The sequence below is a fragment of the Mauremys reevesii genome, linkage group 2, assembly GCF_016161935.1.
Source record: "Mauremys reevesii isolate NIE-2019 linkage group 2, ASM1616193v1, whole genome shotgun sequence".
NCBI classification, from domain to species: Eukaryota; Metazoa; Chordata; order Testudines; family Geoemydidae; genus Mauremys; species Mauremys reevesii.
The window spans coordinates 118,062,279-118,082,327 of NC_052624.1; the positions used below are offsets into that span (position 1 = coordinate 118,062,279).

General features: G+C 39.1%; 1 protein-coding gene across 2 annotated transcripts in view; it reads right to left on the bottom strand.

Moving 5' to 3' along the window:
- The window catches only part of GABBR2 (gamma-aminobutyric acid type B receptor subunit 2), a 900,562-nt gene that overhangs the window by 87,569 nt on the left and 792,944 nt on the right, over window positions 1-20,049 (bottom strand). For both annotated transcript variants that reach the window (XM_039527208.1, XM_039527207.1), the window contains exon 14: window positions 8,855-8,965. In XM_039527208.1, coding sequence (XP_039383142.1) covers window positions 8,855-8,965 — 111 coding nt within the window. The remainder of the gene's footprint in view (window positions 1-8,854; window positions 8,966-20,049) is intronic.

A 20,049-nucleotide genomic window follows, 5' to 3' on the forward strand; every position in this document is an offset into this window, starting at 1 on the left:
CACTTTCAGCCTAGGGGGAGGAACCACACCCACCCAACATAGAGATAAATGGCTGGAGGACAGGTGTGCTAACCACTTGGACACCTGGCCCACCATACCCCTTATCACACACATAAAATAGATTAATATCTAGTTGATAGAGCTCAAAAAATGTAATTTCTAATGGAGAACAATCAGCAAAAGTGTGTGTTTCTGTGGGGGGAGCCACAAAGGGATCAGTTCTTGACCCAATGCTATTTAATATTTGTATCAATGATCTGAAAGAAAGAACAACATTATTGCTTGTAAAGTTAGCAGATGACACAAAGATTGATGGAGTTGTAATGAAGAGGACAGGTAACTATTACAAAGTGATCTGGATCATATAAGAATGTGGTATGATTAAAAAACAGTGCTTTAATATGGCCAAATCAAAATGATACATCTAGGAGAGAAGACAGTGTGCTGTACATATATATATATGTGTGTGTGTGTATATATATATACTGTGATAGACCCAGGCCAGTTGGGTACAGCAGAATAGCTGAAGGCAGATATACTGGCCACTGGATTAACAGTTTTCTGTTCCCTGACTGACCAGAGCAGGGGCTGCTCCAGGCTAATGAGAACACCTGACTCTAATTAACCTGTAAAGAGTCAGGTGAGGCCATTCAGTTAATGTGACCACCTGACTCTAATTAAGGCCCTGCTGATACTATAAAAAGGGCTCACTCCAGTCAGGCAGAGGAGCCAGGGAGCTAGAGGAGAGGAAGTGCGGCTGAAGGGCTGGTTACTGAAGACACCCTAAAACCATCGTTAAAGGAGCCCTAAGGTAAGGGTGAAGAAGGGAGAAGCAGGAGAGCTGTGGGGAAGTGGCCCAGGGAAATGTAGCAACTCTGGCAGTGAAAGGTTGGCTGCCAACAACTGTTACCATTAGGGTCCCTGGGCTGGATCCCAGAGTAGAGGGCAGGCCCAGGTTCCCCCCAACCCACCACTACAGGAACATCTCCTGGGAGGGGAAGTCAGGTCCCTGTCAGGAGAGGAGGCTGAACAGAGACTGTGGGAGTTCTCTCACCAACCTCCTTGCTGGTCTATGATGAAAAGGGCTCAGTAGACTGTAACCCTGGCCCTAGAGAGAGAAGGGCTACATGGAGGGTCACAGTGAGCCACTGAGGCTAGCATAAACTGCCTAGAAGCGAAGGACCCATAGGAGCAAGGTCAGAGCTCTGCCACAACATATATATGAGACAAGATCCTATGGGTGGCAAAGAAAGACACATTCAAACTGGAAAAAAGGGGCAAATTTTTAACAGTGAGGGTAATTAATCACTGGGACTTTAAGGGATGTGGTATATTCTCTATTACTTGAAAGCTTTAAATCAAGCTTAGATGTCTTCCTATACAGGGGTGGCTCTAGGTTTTTTGCCTCCCCAAGCATGGCAGGCAGGCAGCCTTTGGCAGCTTGCCTGCGAGAGGTCCCCGGTCACACGGATTTGGTGGCTTGCCTGTGGGAGGTCCACCAGTCCCGCGGCTTTGGCGTACCCACTGCCGAATTGCTGCCAAATCTGCGGGACCGGGGACCTCCCCCACGCAACCCGCCGAAGGCTGCCTGACTGCTGCCCTTGCAGGGACCGGCAGGGCGCCCCCCACGCTTGCTGCCCCAGGCACGCGCTTGGAGCGCTGGTGCCTGGAGCTGCCACTGTTCCTATAACCACAAGTTATTGGAATTCATGCAGGAATTACAGGGTCAAATTCTGTGGCAAGTTATGCAATGGGTCAGACTAGATGACCAAAGTAGAACACCAGACTGGGACTTACAAAACCTGAGATCTATTCCTGGCTCTGACATTGTCCTTCTGGATGACTGTGGCCAAGTAATTTCACCAATGTTTTTCAGTTTCCCCATGTGTAAAATGGGGATAATGATACTTACCTCCTTTGTAAAGCATGTTCAGATCCATTCATGAAAAACTCTGTATAAGACGTGAGTATTATCATTACTTCTGGCATGAAAAGTTATGGTTCTGCATTCACATGATAAAAGTAGGATGTGACAAACAGTGCACCAGCCAAAGAGAAAACACACAAGGGACTTCAAGGGACTGCTCTCAGTGGACAGGGAGTGTATATTTATGGTACACATCAGTGGCAGTAAGAAAATAATTTATAAGAAGTGTACTCCTTAGTTTGGCTCTTCACATGAAATACGCTGACAGGAATTATCGAAAAAACAATGATTAGGCAGAAAGGAGTCAAACCTTAGGCAACACAGGTGTAGATGGTGAATAGACAGGTGCCTTGTCGTGGCACCAATTGTCCTCAGCCTGATAATGTTAGAGCTGAAATCAGGTTATGGAAGGAAAACCAGAAAAAGAAAGGCTTATGCCAATCACAGCACTTATAAACATATCAGTGAGCTAACTGTAATGGACACACATCTATCAGCATCTACCATCCCTTGCTATATGTAAAGTGAACCATATCAATATCACCAGGAATCCAAGGCTAGACATGGAAGTGAAGATCACCTGGCTGGCACACACAGAAAAGCACAACATCAGGAATTAGTCTACTCAACTTCTGTGGTTGAGACACTTGCTAAGGAATGCCAGAACACCAGACTCAAGAGCAGGCTTAGAGAGCAGTGATGTAAATATGCAGCATGGCAAACAAATGTGGTCACATAGAAAATTAATCTGGGGCAGTGGCCATTTAACAAATACAAAATCCATGTTAGCAATACAGATACAGTGTAGTGAATAATGAGAGTGGGCACAAAGCAGCCATAAATCTATGTAGAGCCATGCTTCAAAAACTGTGATATATTATATGCACAATATATTATATGCACAACCATCTCTGAAAAATCATACCAGTGCAGGCTTAAAGAATTAGGCCCATGAGAGTTAGACGTCTAAATACTAGTGAGGATCTGTATCTTGGTACCTAGAATTAAGGCAAAGCTGTCCCACACAGTGTGCTATCTTACTTATGTTTCAAGAAACATGTGTGGAACTGGTGTTAGATTATCTCCAGCAAATCTTTCTACATCATCATAGATGTGTAGATAGGTAGTCACGGCAACTTATGAACATCAGCATATTTGTGATGTCAGATTACAAGAAACTGTTTAAAGACAGGATATGTGGTCCACCTTTCTGTTATTCTTTGAACACAAATCAGGAAGAAACTGAAGTCAATACAGGAGAAACCTCCATGCTGTCAGCAAGAGTTTCTTCAGCAGTTGCTACTATTAATGCTCTCTTAAAGTACCCACAAGTACGCAAATGTAAGTCTTTTGTGTTTGCTTACTTCTGTATACAGTATGTGGAAAATGTGTAAGTACAGTTTTGGGGAATCGCTGTACAATTTATTAATTGTTTGAGATTCTGAACTATCTGCATACATCTTTATCAAGCTGCAAACTCCATTTTTATTATAAGGCTGTTTTTTGCCTCTCTGCGTCTTTTTACTTCCATTGTGAAATTCCAAGTGGTGATGGCACAGGTCTAACATCAGAGAGTCACTAAACTTTGACAGTCATCCATTTGAATGGAGCATCCTTGGACAAAGATGGCTATGACCCAGGACAAAAGTCTGAACTGGTGTGTGTGTGTGTGTGTGTGTGTGTGTGTGTGTGTGTGTGTGTGTGTGTGTGTGTGTGTGTGTGTGTGTTCTAGCTAAGTAATGGATCAGCAAACGGGGGACCTCAAAAGGCTGATCCAAAGGTCACCTGGCAAAAAGGATAAAAGAAAGGATCTGTCGTTTTGTGAGAGAGGCAGAAGAGATCAGAAAGACTCTATGATTTGGGGAAGCCATGTTCAGGAGGGTGGGGGAGAGGAAGTGTACTGGACTCCACAGAAGACTCTGACCTCAGCCTAAAGAATGCTCCAGAGTGGTAAGGAAACTGTGAAAGGGAAAAGTGTATAGGTGTGCTTATTATTTTGTCTAGATCTGTGTATTCCTTGTGCTAGCTAAAGTAAAAGTAAAGAATGGTTTCCAAAGCCAATCTCTGGATCTACTTTTCACTATCATGTGTCCCTGAAGAGTGAACTGTAAACTCAGAGCACCCAGGAGGTTAGTCTTCTGGGAAAGGGTGTGCTTAAGCTACTGGGGAGGCTGGGGAGGTCAGCACTGGCCCTGGAGCCTAGGATAGCTGGGCCTCCTGGTCCCATTTCTGTGAAGGAATAACAGACAGAGAGCCTGTGCCCAGGAAATGTGCCAGAGAGGCCAAGAAAAGAGAGAATGCTACAGCCTGCTCAGTCCAAGAGAGGTTTTAGGGCTTTAGAAGCCTTGTGAGTATCCAACAGAGGGAGCTTTGCCAGAGCTGTGTGCTATTTGTCTCTCTTATGGAACTCTTTGCTGCTCTGTGAAAACATACATATTGTTGTTGTGTATATTTATCAATACATTCATGCCAACAATTTCAGGTGTGACTTCTGATTTTGGGAACCTCAATTTTTGTATTCTCAACTTGAGACACCAGAGACACTTTAAATAATTTTTGCCCAAGTAAATGAATAAGTCAGCTGCTTAAAGCTAGATCCACAATGGGGACTCAGTGTTGCAATATCTAATGTTTAGGTGCCCTTTTGCCCAGCGGAATACACAGCCCAGGCTCCATCTACAATGCATGGGCTGAGTTGGTGCCTAAGAATGGGATTTGCAAAAGCCATCAAGATGAGTGGGGAGCCACCTAAGCTAGCCAGTAGGAAATGCTGAGGAGAAAGGAGGGGCTAAGGCACTACCTCCTCCTCATGCTGTATTTTATAGAGGGCCTGATCAGGTAGGTGAGATAGGTGGGAGAACACCTAGCTTGTGAAACCAACTGGGGCTTAGATGTGAGTTAGGAGCAAGGCGTTAGGTCTTTTGTGACTCTGTGCATGTCCACTACAGAAATGAAACCACCTAAGGGACTCTGAGAGCAGAAATGTAGGCAGGACGGACGTTAGACTCCAGAGTTAGATGGCAGCTGAGTAGAATTTTGTGAATCTAAATTTTGGACTTGTGCACCTAAAGTGGCAGTTAGGTCCCTAAATTCCTTTTGTGTATCTATCCTTTAGTGAATTATGTGAAATAACTGAAATGAATGTTTGTCTTGTTATAGATTGTTGAGTTTTGTATCTCAAACCCTTCCAATATTTTTCACAATGATATAATTGGCTTCTATTTTCTGTAACTACTGGCAAAGTATCTGTCTTGAATACAGAAATATTAAACTTCTGTGATAATGAGATGAAAAATGTTCCTAAGGTCCTCAGACATCTGGCTATGCAAAAAAACAAAACAAAACAAAAACAAAAACAAAAAAAAATACCTACAATAGGACAAAGGTGCAATGATGACAAAAGTAGCCTAATTAGTAAGAGAGCATCTTTCTTTTTCAATAGCAGAGATTTGTGTTATGGTAAGGCACCAAAATAATAAAAGGTATGTATTTGGCTAATGGCTATGGAACACAGTACACCTCAAGTAACTGTAATTAGTAAAGCAGAACAGCCTTTGCAAACTTCAAAAAAGTAGTAAATTAGTCAGTGCAATATGGCTGCCAGTAAATGAGGGACAACATGCACATGACCCAGAATGTCTAATTGACCATAATAATGAGTAGCTAATGATACATATGCTCTAGTTTACTTTTACTACTATAAATTATGACAGTAAGCACAGAAGTTACACAACATTCATTAGGCTTGATACTATCCTAGGGCTTGTCTACATTGGCAATTTACAGCGCTGCAACTTTCTGGCTCAGGGGTGTGAAAAAACACCCTCCTGAGCGCAGCAAGTTTCAGCGCTGTAAAGCGCCAGTGTAGACAGTTCACCAGTGCTGGGAGCCATGCCCCTCATGGAGGTGGTTTTTTTTTTAGAGTGTCGCATTTGCCAGTGTACACTAGCCCTTAGGCTAGCCCTTAGAGCAGGGGTTGCAACCTTTCAGAAGTGGTGTGCTGAGTCTTTATTTATTCACTCTAATTTAAGGTTTCGCATGCCAGTCATACATTTTAATGTTTTTAGAAAGTCTCTTTCTATAAGTCTATAATATATAACTAAACTACTGTTGTATGTAAAGTAAATAAGGTTTTTAAAATGTTTAAGAAGCTTCATTTAAAATTAAATTAAAATGCAGAGCTCCCCGGACCAGTGGCCAGGACCTGGGCAGAGTGAGTGCCACTGAAAATTAGCTTGTGTGCTACCTTTGGCACACGTGCCATAGGTTACCTACTCCTGCCTTAGAGTATGTTTGTACTGTAAGTGGAGATGCAATTTCCAGGTTGGGTAGGTATATGTGTGTTATCTCTGTTCAAGCTAGTGGGCTACAAATAGCAGTGTAGCCATAGCGGCACAGGCGGTGGCTTCAGCTAGCCACTCGAGTACTTAGCTGGGCCTCAGATTAGGTTATACGTGGGTGGATTGCCTGTGCTGCCACCCACATTGTCACAGCTACACTGGTATTGTTAGCGCGCTAGCTCGATCAAAGCTAGCATGTGTACATCTATCCAAGAGGAAAATTACACCTCCAGTTGCAGCTTAGACATACCTTAAGGTCTTGCTCCTGGAACAATTAACACACATACCTCTCTTTACACACAGTGAGTAGTCCCTTTGAAGTGCATGGCACTATTCATATCGTGTCAAGCTAATTGTCTGTGTAAATCTTTGCTGGATTGGGGCCTAAATGTGTGGAGTCCTAAATGGTATTTGCATAACAATTTATCTGCAACAACCCAGAACATATATTTAAACCATATGCTACTGTTGAAGTTGTATGTGTTTGTAATTAAATACAAAAGCAGATTTGCAATTTAGTGTTAGTTGCTTTAATTGTCTCTATCCCACAAGTTACCTATGGACGAATGTATTAGTGGTGTTCAGTTGTCCACATGTAACATGTATGGAATTTTGCTCAGCATCCAAAGTAGTGTTTGTGATAGGCAACAAAAGATTAAGCAACATTCTCAGTAGCCAAATTATCAAATTCATACTAATCTGTAATTCTTAGTTGACACTTACATTATTTTTATTTAAATAGTAATGAATTTCTCATCAGGCTATTCAAAAAACTATATTAGGACAAAGGAGCAATGATCATCAAATCAGCACCTACTATTTAGCTGAACTCAAATATGTAAGAGAGTATCTTCCTTACAGAGATATCATCTGAATCTAGAGCACAAAAATAAATACTTTCATGTTATCATAAATGTTACACTGATGGCCAAAATGTTTCAAAGAAAATGTTTAGTCAAAAATGGTCATTTTATCCAAAATGAAGTTTAACAAACAACTTGTTGACTTTTTAAAAAAATGTACCATGTGAAAATTTTCTTGGAATTTTTTTATAAAAATGATCATAGAAAATTGTATTGGAAATATTCTTTAATAATTATTTCTGCAATTTTTTAAAAAAAAGAAAAAATCAGTTCACTTTGAACCCTTCAACATTTTTCAGAATTTTAATTTAATTTTTGACCAGCTCTATTACACCATTATAGATGAACCAGACAAAACTTTTGACATATTAACTCTTATGAACAAAATTACAGAGAAAAATGTAGCAAACACCAATGCCTACTTTTTACCTATGAAAATGCAGAGTGAACATTTTATAATTTTGTAAGTTGATGTTGGCACTTAAGAGGTTTGGCCAATGATGTCCTTGCATACCAGTTATGGTCCTTTTGATCTAATACACTATGAAACTGTATTACAAAACTAAACATGCAAAATGTGTAAAATCTGGTTACAGTTCAAGAATGAGAGTTTCCTGCTAGCAGTGACAAATTGGGAAGACACAGTAGATATAACTGAAAATGATTACAAAATCAAAGAAACCCATTATTCATTAAGACAAATGGCATACCAACTATTACGGTGGGTGAGGTAATATCTTTTACTGGGCCAAGTTCTGATGGTGAGAGAGACAAGCTTTTCAAGCTTACACTTGTCTCTCTCACCAACAGATGTTGATCCAATAAAAGATGTTACCTCACTCATTTGGTCTCAAATATCCTGGGACCAACCCAGCTACAATAACACTGTATATATCAATCATCATGCAGCCTTTACATTGCAAAGAACATATATATTATGAAAAAGTTTAATGACTTGTCAGCAATTGGGTACTAACGACATGAACTCAGTGCTCTTTCCAGTTATAGGGGTCTGCACGGATCTGAGGGCAGAATGTGTCCTATATTTATTGACTGAAAAATACAGTGTGTCTCCTAAAATACTTCCTAATTTTCAGAAGTAATCTTACATAGGTTTGGTTTAACAGAAAGTTTACTAGTCACATAGAATTAGTCATTAGCATTATGAAATTCAGAAAGAACCAAAACAGTATTGGTAGAATTTTCAAGAAGAGCCTAAGTAATTTGGAGTGACTTTCAATTGGATTGAGGCCCCTAAGGGTATGTCTACACTGCAATTAGACACCTGTGGCCGGCCCAGGGCTCAGGCTGTGGGACTGTTTAATTGTGATGTTGAAGTTCTGGTTCTGGTTGCAGCTGAGTTCTGGAACCCTCCCACCTGACAGGGTACTACAGCCCAAGCTCTGCCCTGAGCCTGAATGTCTTCACTGAAATTAAACAGCCCCTTAGCCTGAGTTCCACAAGAGATTTAAACACAATTCATATCTTCTCACTCGTATTCCCATTCTTTGATTGCCAAATTCTTTAGTTTGCATTATATCTATTAGGTTAAGCTTTAGTGTTGTATTTAATAATGCCCTTGTTACTTAATATAATATCACATCTGCTTTAAAAAGATTTATTCAAGGATTTTTAAACTTACGTCTATCCATTAGGAAAGCTGTTTATTTTTACCAAAGAGTAGCAACTAGACAGCACTGCTGTGTAAAGCAAGCAATACTTACCATGAGCAGCCCTTTGTAGGCATAGACAATGCCAAGCCAAATGGTCATGTGAGTGTTTTCACAGTGCTCTAAAATTGGACGAATGGAAATATCTCTGCCAGCAGGGTCCGGCTACAAAGGGAAGAAAAAGTAAAGAGTAAAATATTTGAATTAATATTTGACATGTACTTATGCCTCAGAAGCCATTTCATTCTGTTCCCAGTAAGTTGGGAACACATGTATTTGTGTGTAAAAGAAAAGCCAACTTTAGTAAGACTTTTGATGGTGTGGTTCCATAAGGCTGCAAAGGAGCTTAGTAAAGATTAGTAATTAGGGAATGGAACGTGATAGGTGGATTCATGCTTACCCTGCTACAGCAAAATAGAAAGCAGAAGGAATGTTCATCATATGTTCAATGACTCTTTCTTTAATACTGCCAATCGCATCAATCTGTTATAGTTTAAACAAATACATAACTACCATGAAAAAAATATCCAGGAAGGCATTCTGTGTAACTGAAGGGAAAGAAAACAACTTGGTCTTTTTGATTTGGACAGCTAATTTGGTAAAAATAGTAAAAAAAGCTAATGGGTATAGCTCAAACATGCAGCCATGAAAATAAATATATATAGTTAAAATCACTCTTCACTTCACCCTACGTTTTGTGTCATTGATCAATGGCTGAGTATGCAATAAGACACACTGCGGTATGTTCCAGACTATTTTTTGTTTTGTTTTATTGCCCTGAGACAAACCAAGTGCTTGGATTATACTATTGCCATTGCACTATAGAAACTGCAGCAAAAGATAAGTTTAGAATATAACTCATCCCCAAATCCCCTTGAGACCAAGTGAAACTCTCCGTACAAATTAATGCTACTAGAAACCCTCATAGCTTCCACTCACCCTCAGAAAAGAGGATAGTGCAGCAATGCACGCCCTTTGTACCTGGACATAATACTTGTTCTTTACAAATTAGACTAGTGATTCTAACTGACTTGCTATGTTACTTTGACAGGAATATTCTGTTGTACCAATCTATCCAAAGTGGTTGTGAACTCTTATCTTGTTTTCCTTTTGAGAAGAACCTGAAATATGGGCACAAATGTTCAAAACAACTCACTATTTCCAATTTAAAATGATGGTCCAGATCTTCAGCTTCACTTTATGTACATGTGCAGTACCAGTGGAAGTCACTACAGCCAGTTTTTCTTTCAGCTGGCTACATGTATAAAATCTTTGAGGCAGAAGAATATTGATTTATCCGAGCTACGAAAAAATCAGTTTTTCTTTGACTCAAATATAGAAGTGAGTTTTTCATAGAAGGATTTCAGAGAAAAACTGACCATTATTCTAGAGTTCAGTCTTGCTCCCATTAGCATCAGTAGGAATTTTTCCATAGATTTCAATGGGTGCAGAATCAAGCACTTCCCTCCTCAGCCCTTCCATATGTAAAGCATGATTGCCTGACTATGACCTCAGATAGCAACAAAGAATAAAAAAAGACAAAAAAAAGAAAAGAAAAAGAAAAAAGACAAGACAGAAAAGGAAAGAGGATTGTGGGGCATGTTTCTCATAATCCATAGTTATTTCCTTGCACCCTTGGCAACAGAATGACAGTTATGTCCACCTCTCCCCAGTAGTAACCCTGAATAGGATAATCTAAATCCTAAAAATCTCTCAAATAAGAGGTCCCAGAGGAGGATTCTACCTTTTCATAAGTAGTGTATGGCCCCACTCTGACAGCCTCTGATCACCTGCAACTCCCATTACCATCAACATGAGCTACAGGTGCTCATCACCTCTCAGGGTAAGGCTGCCAGGTAGCAGAAAAATATATTACAATGCTACTAATGTGTGTTTGGGATCATTAAAAATGTCTCCTTCTCCCTGATCTGGGACAAGATGCTTCATAATGCCAAAGTCTTTATGTACTGAATGTAATTTGACATTCCAAACTGAGGATAAAGCTTTCTGGATTTTCCCTCATTTATGACTGAAATGGAGAAAAGTTCAGGTGAGAGTTGCTATCTTAAAAATTCAGTAGCGTCAACATTTTCATATGAACAAGACTGTCCTGAAGATACATTTTCTCTAAGTTTCTAAACCTTGTCTTAGCTCATTACAAAGCCAAAGAGGTTTTTTTTTAAATACAGGACTGATCTCCCATACATCTTTGAGTTTTGGCGTGCCATTAATTGCATCCTTTTCTGAGTTGTGAGATAATTATTTCAGTTCCATTCTTTTCAGATCTACAGTATTCCCCAAAATGTTCAATTTTTAGCAGTGGGGAGCTACACCAGTTTACACCCACTCAGGATCTGGGCTCATGTCTTTTCAGCTACGTTCATCCTCTGCCCAAACCCCTTCTCCTTTTTACCTCACATTAGTGGATTGGGGTTTGAGATCTGCACTCAATGAACACCTGATGCATCACCATACTTATGCCTGCATGGAAGACTGGACTCATGCTTGCACTGAAACTCAACAGGGTCAAGGTGCTGTCCAATATTTTGATGTGTATGCACAAAGGGTCACTGAAGGGCTGCCGTACTACTCAGCCATAGGCAGTGAAATGCTCACTCTTCTGTTTTTCACTAAGGTATTTCTCTCCTAAAATAATGTAGTTATGTTCAAATTAGGGCTGTCGATTAATTGCAGTTAACACACGTGATTAACTAAAGAAAATTAATCATGATTAAAAAAATTATCACGATTAATCAGTTTTAATTACAATTTAATTTTAATCTTATATGTATATGAATTTGTATATAATTTAATTATAATTTTGCATTGAATTAATCACACAGTTAAACAATAGAATACCAATTGAAATTTATTAAATATTTTGGACTTTTTTTCTAAATTTTCATATATATAGTATTCTGTGTTGTAATTTAAATCAGTGTATATTATTTTTATTACAAATATTTGCACTGTAAAAATGATGAACAAAAGAAACAGTATTGTTCAATTAACCTCATACAAGTACTGTAGTGCAATCTCTTTGTCATGAAAGTACAAATTACAAATGTAGATTTTTTTTGTTGCATAACTGCACTCAAAAACAAAACTTCAGCGCCTACAAGTCCACTCAGTCCTACTTCTTGTTCAGCCAATCGCTAAGACAAACAAGTTTGTTTACATACACAGGAGATAATGCTGCCCTCTTCTTTTTTACAAAGTCACCAGAAGGTGAGAATAGGCATTTACATGGCACTTTTATAGTTGGCATTGCAAGGTATTTATATGCCAGATATGCAAAACAATCATATGGCCCTTCATGCTTTGGCCATCATTTCAGAGGACATGCTTCCATGCTCATGATGCTTGTTAAAAAAATAATGTGTTAATTAAATTTGTGACTGAACTCCTTGGGGGAGAATTATATATCCCCTGCTCTGTTTTACCCATATTATGCCATATGTTTCATGTTATAGCAGTCTTGGATGATGACCCAGCACATGTTGTTCATTTTAAGAACACTTTCGCTGTAGATTTGACAAAATGCAAAGAAGGAATCAATGTGAGATTTCTAACCAACCCAAGGTTTAAGCCTCTGAAGTGCCTTCCAAAATCTGAGAGCGACGAGGTGTGGAGCATGCTTTCAGAAGTCTTAAAAGAGCAACACTCTGATTCAGAAACTACAGAACCCGAACCACCAAAAGAGAAAATCAACCTTCGGCTGGTGGCATCTGATTCAGATGATGAAAATGAACATGTGTCAGTCTGCACTGCTTTAGATTGTTATTGAGCAGAACCCTTTCATCAGCATGGACGCATGTCCCATGGAATAGTGGTTGAAGCATGAAGGGACATATGAATCTTTGGTGCATCTGTCACGTAAATATCTTGCGATGCCGGCTACAACCGTGCCATGAGAATGCCTGTTCTCACTTTCAGGTGACATTGTAAACAAGAAGCGGGCAGCATTATCTCCTGAAAATGTAAACAAACTTGTTCGTCTCAGCAATTGGCTGAATAAGAAGTAGGATTGAGTGGACTTGCAAAATTTTACATTGTTTTATTTTTGAATGCAGTTTTTTGTACATAATTCTACATTTGTAAGTTCAACTTTCATGATAAAAAGATTGCTCTACAGTACTTGTATGAGGTGAATTGAAAAATACTATTTCTTTTGTTTTTTTCCAGTGCAAATACTTGTAATAAAAAATAAAGTGAGCACTGTACACTTTTTATTGTGTTGTAATTGAAATCAATATATTTGAAAATGTAGAAAACATCCAAAATATTTAAATAAATGGTATTCTATTATTGTTTAATAGTATGATTAATCGAGTGATTAATCACGATTAATTTTTTTAATCATACAATTAATTGCAATTAATTTTTTTAATCGCTTGATAGCCCTAGTTCAAATGTATTTCAAATGCAAGTTCTGTTCTGTTATTAGGGCTGGAGAGAATGCATGAGTTCATTACTCAAAACAGAAAAGTAGGCAAAAAATGTTGGTATATAAAAAGTGTTAAAATATTTTAAAATTCTACCAGAGTAGTAGATACATCATTTCTTTAATGGGAACAGTGCAAGAATTACACTAGAATGAGTCTGTAATGGACATTATATGCTGAGAAATATATATGGGCTTTTCTGGGATTCTGAGCTTGATCCTACAAGAACAGGCAAAGCTCCCACTGAAGACAAGAAGGGCCCAATCCTGTGAGGTGTTTGGGAGCAGAAGGTACTCAGCACCTTGTGTGATCAGTCCCCATATCAGTATCAAAATTAGTAAAGCTTCTGTATTTGACAACACTCTTTTAAACCAGGCTTCAGATCCATAAAGTCTTAATATTTTTAATGACATTTTGTTGAATTCTCATAAATTATGAGTTGTGTGTGTTCCTAAACAGGTAGGAATTATTTTGCTGTATGTGGATTTTTGTGTTTTATTCCTGCGTTTCTATTTGCCTTTTGGTTGATGTATTGATTGTGCATGAATTTACTGATCCTGGCTAAACGCTAGATAAATAAAAATAAAATAAGGTCTTTTCTGATGTCCAAAGAATGTTTTAAAAATCCATAATTATAACTGAATGCAGCACTTCACTGACCTCACTAATCAAACACCATTTGTGCACTTTGCTATTTGCCGGAGAGCTTGGCTGTAGAGAAGATGACAGCTTAAAACCTACCAAGGATTGTATATGTACTGGAATCCTGCCCTTTCCTTTTATAGAAAGCAATTGAAATGGCCTTCAGATGTCATCAGCAAAAGCCTGAAGACCTCCTGTCTGTGATTAGGCTGAAGCTTTCCTACTTTCTTTGAAACCTAATAAGGTTTCTTATACTGGCATCAGTTTTGCAATGCTTTCAGCAGCTCAACATAAACAGTTTATTCTGTTAACTTCACATTAGAGTTGCACACCATCCACAATAAAATGCTTACTCTACTCTATGCCGAAACTGCTGAGTCTAGAGAAAGGCTTTCGGACACCAATAAGCAGTTTACTTGTGAAATTATCATAACCCTCTTGGATGGATGCATTATTATTAATAGGGGAGCAGCACCAACCCCTATTTTTAGGATGCTTAACATTGCTCATTATAAACATCCTCCAGACTGTTTTAGACCTCTATTGCCTTCAGTGTTTGCAGCAGGGCTTTGAAATTTGGCGGGGCCCCTCCCTGAGGCAGAACAGGCACCAAATATGAGCGTCTGTAATGGACACGATGCCAACCCAGGAGAGGCATATTGTGAACACCGTGGATTTTTCTTAGCCATGGCTAGACAGGTTCACAACACTCAGAGCCCAAAGTACATCCAGAATGACCGATGGGCAAAAAATTGGCAAAAGAGCTTAAGACTAACTTTGCTACTTCTAACTACAGCAATAATAACTCCACGTGGAAAGTTATGAACATTTCTCAAAAGGATCTGATGGACAGCAGTGTTGGACACTGCTGAATAGCTGGTCAAAGCCTACAACTGTCAGAAACAATTGAGTCATGGATGGGATTGTATTTCTTCATGCATGGCTAGGGGAGTATAAGGATATAGTCCCAATTTACAGTGTTCTCTAGAAAGGTCAGGGCTCACCCACTAGTGCCCCAGGCAGGCAGTGCTTGAAGAGGTACACAAACTTAACCCAACAACTCTCTACACCTTTTCTGTAGTAATCTGCTTTATATGAGTGAACTGCAGGGTGGGATGTCGGGGTGGTGAAAATTATGGCCCTCCTTCCCTGGGGTCAGGGTGAGGAGATGCAGTACAGCCACTTCAAAGTCTTTTGTGACACTTGCACTCTGTAGTATGGCCACTGGGTCCACACACAGCGATTCTATGAACCCTCCTTTGGCCTGCACCTGGCCTTCCCTCTCACTGTTATCCCTGTCTTACTAGACAAGGACTGCTCAGAGCCCAACTTCACAGTGTGAAGGGTATGTGTATTATATGTGGATGTCCCCTTTCATGGCTGCCTTTTGGCAGTCCCGCGGCATTGGCCCACATGGGTCTTAAGGAGGGAGAAGGTACTGAATTGGCCCTCTGCACAAGTGTGAATTTCATCCATAGAAAATAGTATTCCCTTCCCCGTGGAACCACTGTCACACACTACCCCCGATACCTTCCCAACAGATTCCTTCGTCACAAAATTGTCTTCAGTGTCTAGTCTGTGAGTACTGTAAAATGTTAAAAGTTTAAATATAGAGAGAATGGATGATATTGTAGGTAGGGCACTGGAGTGGGACTCAGGAGATCTGGGTGCAGTTCTGGGTCAGCCACAGACTTCCTGTGTGACTTTGGACAAGTCATCAAGAGTAAAACTTTCCAAAGTGCCTAAGTGTCTTAGTAGCCTAGGTTCCATTTTCATAAGTGACATAGACATTTTGGAACCTAAGTCTTATTGGAAGTCAAATCAATGGGACAATACTGAGTCATTTAGGCACTTTAGAAAATTTTATCCTTGATCTCTCTGTGTCTCAGTTGCCCATCTTTAAAATGGCAGTAATAATCTCCATTTCTCCCATCCTTCACCAGCCTTGTCTATTAAGTCTTCCTGATACATGTCTTGTTGATGTTGATAGTTAAGCAGAAGACGAGCTCTGTGTAAGCTCGAAAACTTCTCTCTCTCACCAACAGAAGTTAGTCCAATAAAATATATTACCTCACCTACCTTGTATAATTCTAGTCATTTTGGAAAATAGCATTCAGGGAAAACACACAGGGTTGCACTCTTCTCTCTTTTGTTATACTGTTAATTGGTCTTCATATTCTCATTCCACTGTGTATTTTATTTCTCTCGTCCCTAGATTCATATAGTTGCACTACAAGTGTAGAACACCACAGTCAATGCTGCTGCATAAACTATGCAGCTTTAACATTTAAAATTTGGCACATTTAGGAGTCATATGGAACCCAAATGTGTTTCTTCATTAGAAAATCCTCATTTTACTAAATCAGAACACCCTTAGTTCTTTCTGAATCCATGTCTTCTGCAAGGCTAATTAGATTTAATATTTCACTGCGCATTTTATGAAACTGAAAATGTTTTCTACATAAAAACATAAAATGCTTTTAATATGCAATGTATTGTGGTCGTGTTTGCAATTATACAAAGAAGACAGGAATATAAATAACAAATGCTTGTATATTTTTCAATTATTAGAACATTTAAGGACATTTTAAGCTTAAACAACTCCGATATGAAAAGAGAGTGATTTTCTGTGAAATTGGTCCTCTCTCTTTAGCTAGGTATTTATTTTGTAAAATTCTTATGTTCACTAATGCAAAATAACTGACACATTACTAAACTGGGGTGACACATCCAGAATATTTTCCAAATTTTGAGGTCTGTTCATGGGGAAAAAGACAGAATGTGATCTTTGTTTAATTTCTGAGTCTATGGTCAAATGTGTTACAAGACATCTATGATACACAGTAGCTCAAATGGGTGCAAAAGAGTTACTGTGCTTTGATATATGTGTGACAGACTGACCATATTCTGAAATATCCTGAACAAACCTTAAGAAATTAAGATAAATCTTTCTGAATTAGAGTTCATACCTTTGGGGCCCATTGAATTAAAAATACAGTGGTGTATGTGTTAATGTGGCATTGTATATAGCTTCTCTAGTAGCGACGGCGATGCTAATATACTTCCTTCATTATCACCCTTTGAAGCTACCCCCCCCGCCACCTCCAGAAAGGTTTGCATATGCTAGTTCAAACTGGATTGTATAGGGGCCCCAGACAAAGAAAGGGGTTTTGGATAAAAAACCTGGTTTTAAACTGGCTCAGGGACTTTTCTTTCTGACCCAGCAAATGGACAGAACCCTGGTCCACAGAGGGCCCCAATCCTTAGGGAAGTGTTGGAAGGACTGGGCCTACTGAGGCCCCATAAGACTGGGTTCTTGTTTTGAGCTGAAGTTGTTATGAACTTGTAACCACAAGGAATCCCTGGGGGCCTGGAGTGGGCCCATGTCAGAATCCATGTTAGGGCTGGGGTGATCTCTGGTAATCTTAATAGCATGTGTGCAGGTTCTTTTATTGTTTTTAATATGTTTTCTCTGTTGTGCTTTTACCTTAAGAATAAAATAGGTTTGCATAGGAAGAGCAGTGTGGTAATTTGTAACTGTTGACAATCACTCTGTTATCAGCGGCAAAGAGTTCTGTGGCACCTTATAGACTAACAAAGGTATTGGAGCATGAGCTTTTGTGGGTGAATACCCACTTCGTCGGATACAGATCCAGACTAACATGGCTACCCCTCTGATATTTGACACACTGTTGTCAGTTTCTGCAGAGAAAGCAAGCAGTGTGCTTGGGCAGCTAGTCTCTGCTAGGAATAACACAGTGGAGGCAGGCAACTGTGCAGCCAGGAAATACCCTGCTCAGAAGGGAGAGAGATGTGGGTCTCCACCCACAAAAGGCAACAGCTGGGGAGCTGGAAGCCTGAGAATGGGTGGCCTTGCTGGAGCATTAAAGGAAATTCAGGTGCACTTGCCCTGAACTGTGACAATAACATGACATACATCTTGTTGGTGTTGATAGTTAAACAGTGAAATGCATGAGGCTTTGACATAGCATCCTAATGAAAGTACTGGAAGCTCCAGCCATTGGGGTTTTAAATAGGGCTGTCGATGAATCACAGTTAACTCATGCAATTAACTCAAAAAAATTAATTATGATTAAAAAATTAATTGTGATTAATCACAGTTTTAATTGCATTGTTAAACAATAGAATACCAATTGAAATGTATTAAATATTTTAGACTTTTTTCTAAATGTTCATATATATTGTATTCTGTGTTGTAATTGAAATCAAAGTGTATATTATTTTTTATTACTAATATTTGCACTGTAAAAATGATAAACAAAATAAATAGTATTTTTAATTCACCTCATACAAGTACTATAGTGCAATCTCTTTGTCATGAAAGTGCAACTTACAAATGTAGATTTTTTTGTTACATAACTGCACTCAAAAACAAAACAATGTAAAACTTCAGAGCCTACAACTCCACTCAGTTATACTTCTTGTTCACATTTACAGGAGATAATGCTGCCCTCTTCTTATTTACAGTATCAACAGGAAGTGAGAACAGGCATTTGCATGGCACTTTTGTAGCTGACATTGCAAGGTATTTACATGCCAGATATGCTAAACATTCGTATGCCCCTTCATGCTTCAGCCACCATTCCAAAGGACATACTTCCATGCTGATGACGCTCATTAAAAAAATAATGCGTTAATTAAATTTGTGACTGAACTCCTTGGGGGAGAATTGTATGTGCCCTGCTCTGTTTTATTTGCATTCTGCCATATATTTCATGTTATAGCAGTCACGGATGATGACCCAGCACATGTTGTTAATTTTAAGAACACTTTCACTGCAGATTTCACAAAAGCAAAGAAGGTACCAATGTGAGATTTCTTAAGATAGCTACATTATTCGACCCAAGGTTTAAGTATCTGAAATGTCTTCCAAAATTGAAAGGGATGAGGTGTGAAGCCTCCTTTCAAAAGTCTTAAAAGGGCAACACTCCAATGCAGAAACTACAGAACCCAAACCACCAAAAAAGAAAATCAACCTTCTGCTGGTGGCATCTGACTCAGATAATGAAAATGAACATGCGTCAGTCCTCACTGCTTTGGATTGTTATCGAAGAGAACCCGTCATCAGCATGGATGCATGTCCCATGGAATTGTGGTTGAAGCATGAAGGGATATGTAAATCTTTAGTGCATCTGGCACGTAAATACCTTGCAACGCCGGCTAAAACAGTGCCAATGCTCACTCCTTACAGCCTCCACCTTATCCAGTAGTTCATTTTCCAGGGTGACTTTGTTTTTTTCCTTCCATTATACTGAAATTCAGCTTGCCAAGACATGAACTTTTGGCTTTCAAGTTATCTTGTTTCAATAGAACCTTAAAAAATTAAACTCTTTGAGAAACTGACAATACAATGGAAATCTCATTCACTTCACAATTTCCAAAACCTCATTGCTAGGAGTATCTTTAGATCCTGGCACACATGTATGACAGTAATTCTGTAATGCTCAGCTAGCTGAGATCACCATGCAATGATGTCCGATAGAATGCCAGTATATATAGCTATATTGATATTAATGCCACATGTTATATATTGTAAACATATAATTTTATTTTGATGTGAGTTCTTGGAAGATGTAGAAAAATGTACTGTTTCATCACAACAACATTACCAAAGTAATAAGGCACCTACATCTTTCATGGGTTTCAGGTAACCTAATGTAGCTATTTAATATAATAGAACTTGCTACAAAGACAGATGGGATAAAACAAACGGGGGTTATGATTAAAGGGGAAAAAATGAAAGAAAAAAATGCCATGTCATAGATAACCACTGAAATTTCTTCTACTACAATAAAAAGAGCACTGGTGATTCAGCCTCAGCAATGCTCACACATTATTATCTTTGAAATAAATCTGCTTTCTTGCCCTCCATCTGTCTCTATACAAATAATTCCATAAAATAGTAATCATACATACTGTAGTTTACTGGGATTTAGAGATGAGAAAATACTCTTAGAGCTATTCATAGGCTCGTCCATTGTGAATGCTCTCATATTTTTACTTGCAAATGGCATGAATTCATAATTTATCATTTTATCCAGTGGGGGTTGATTTTTGTGTGTTTTAAATAAACTGATTTTTGAGAGCCACATGCTTCCCGGAGAGGAGAGACTTGTTAATTCCACAGCCTAACCCAGATAG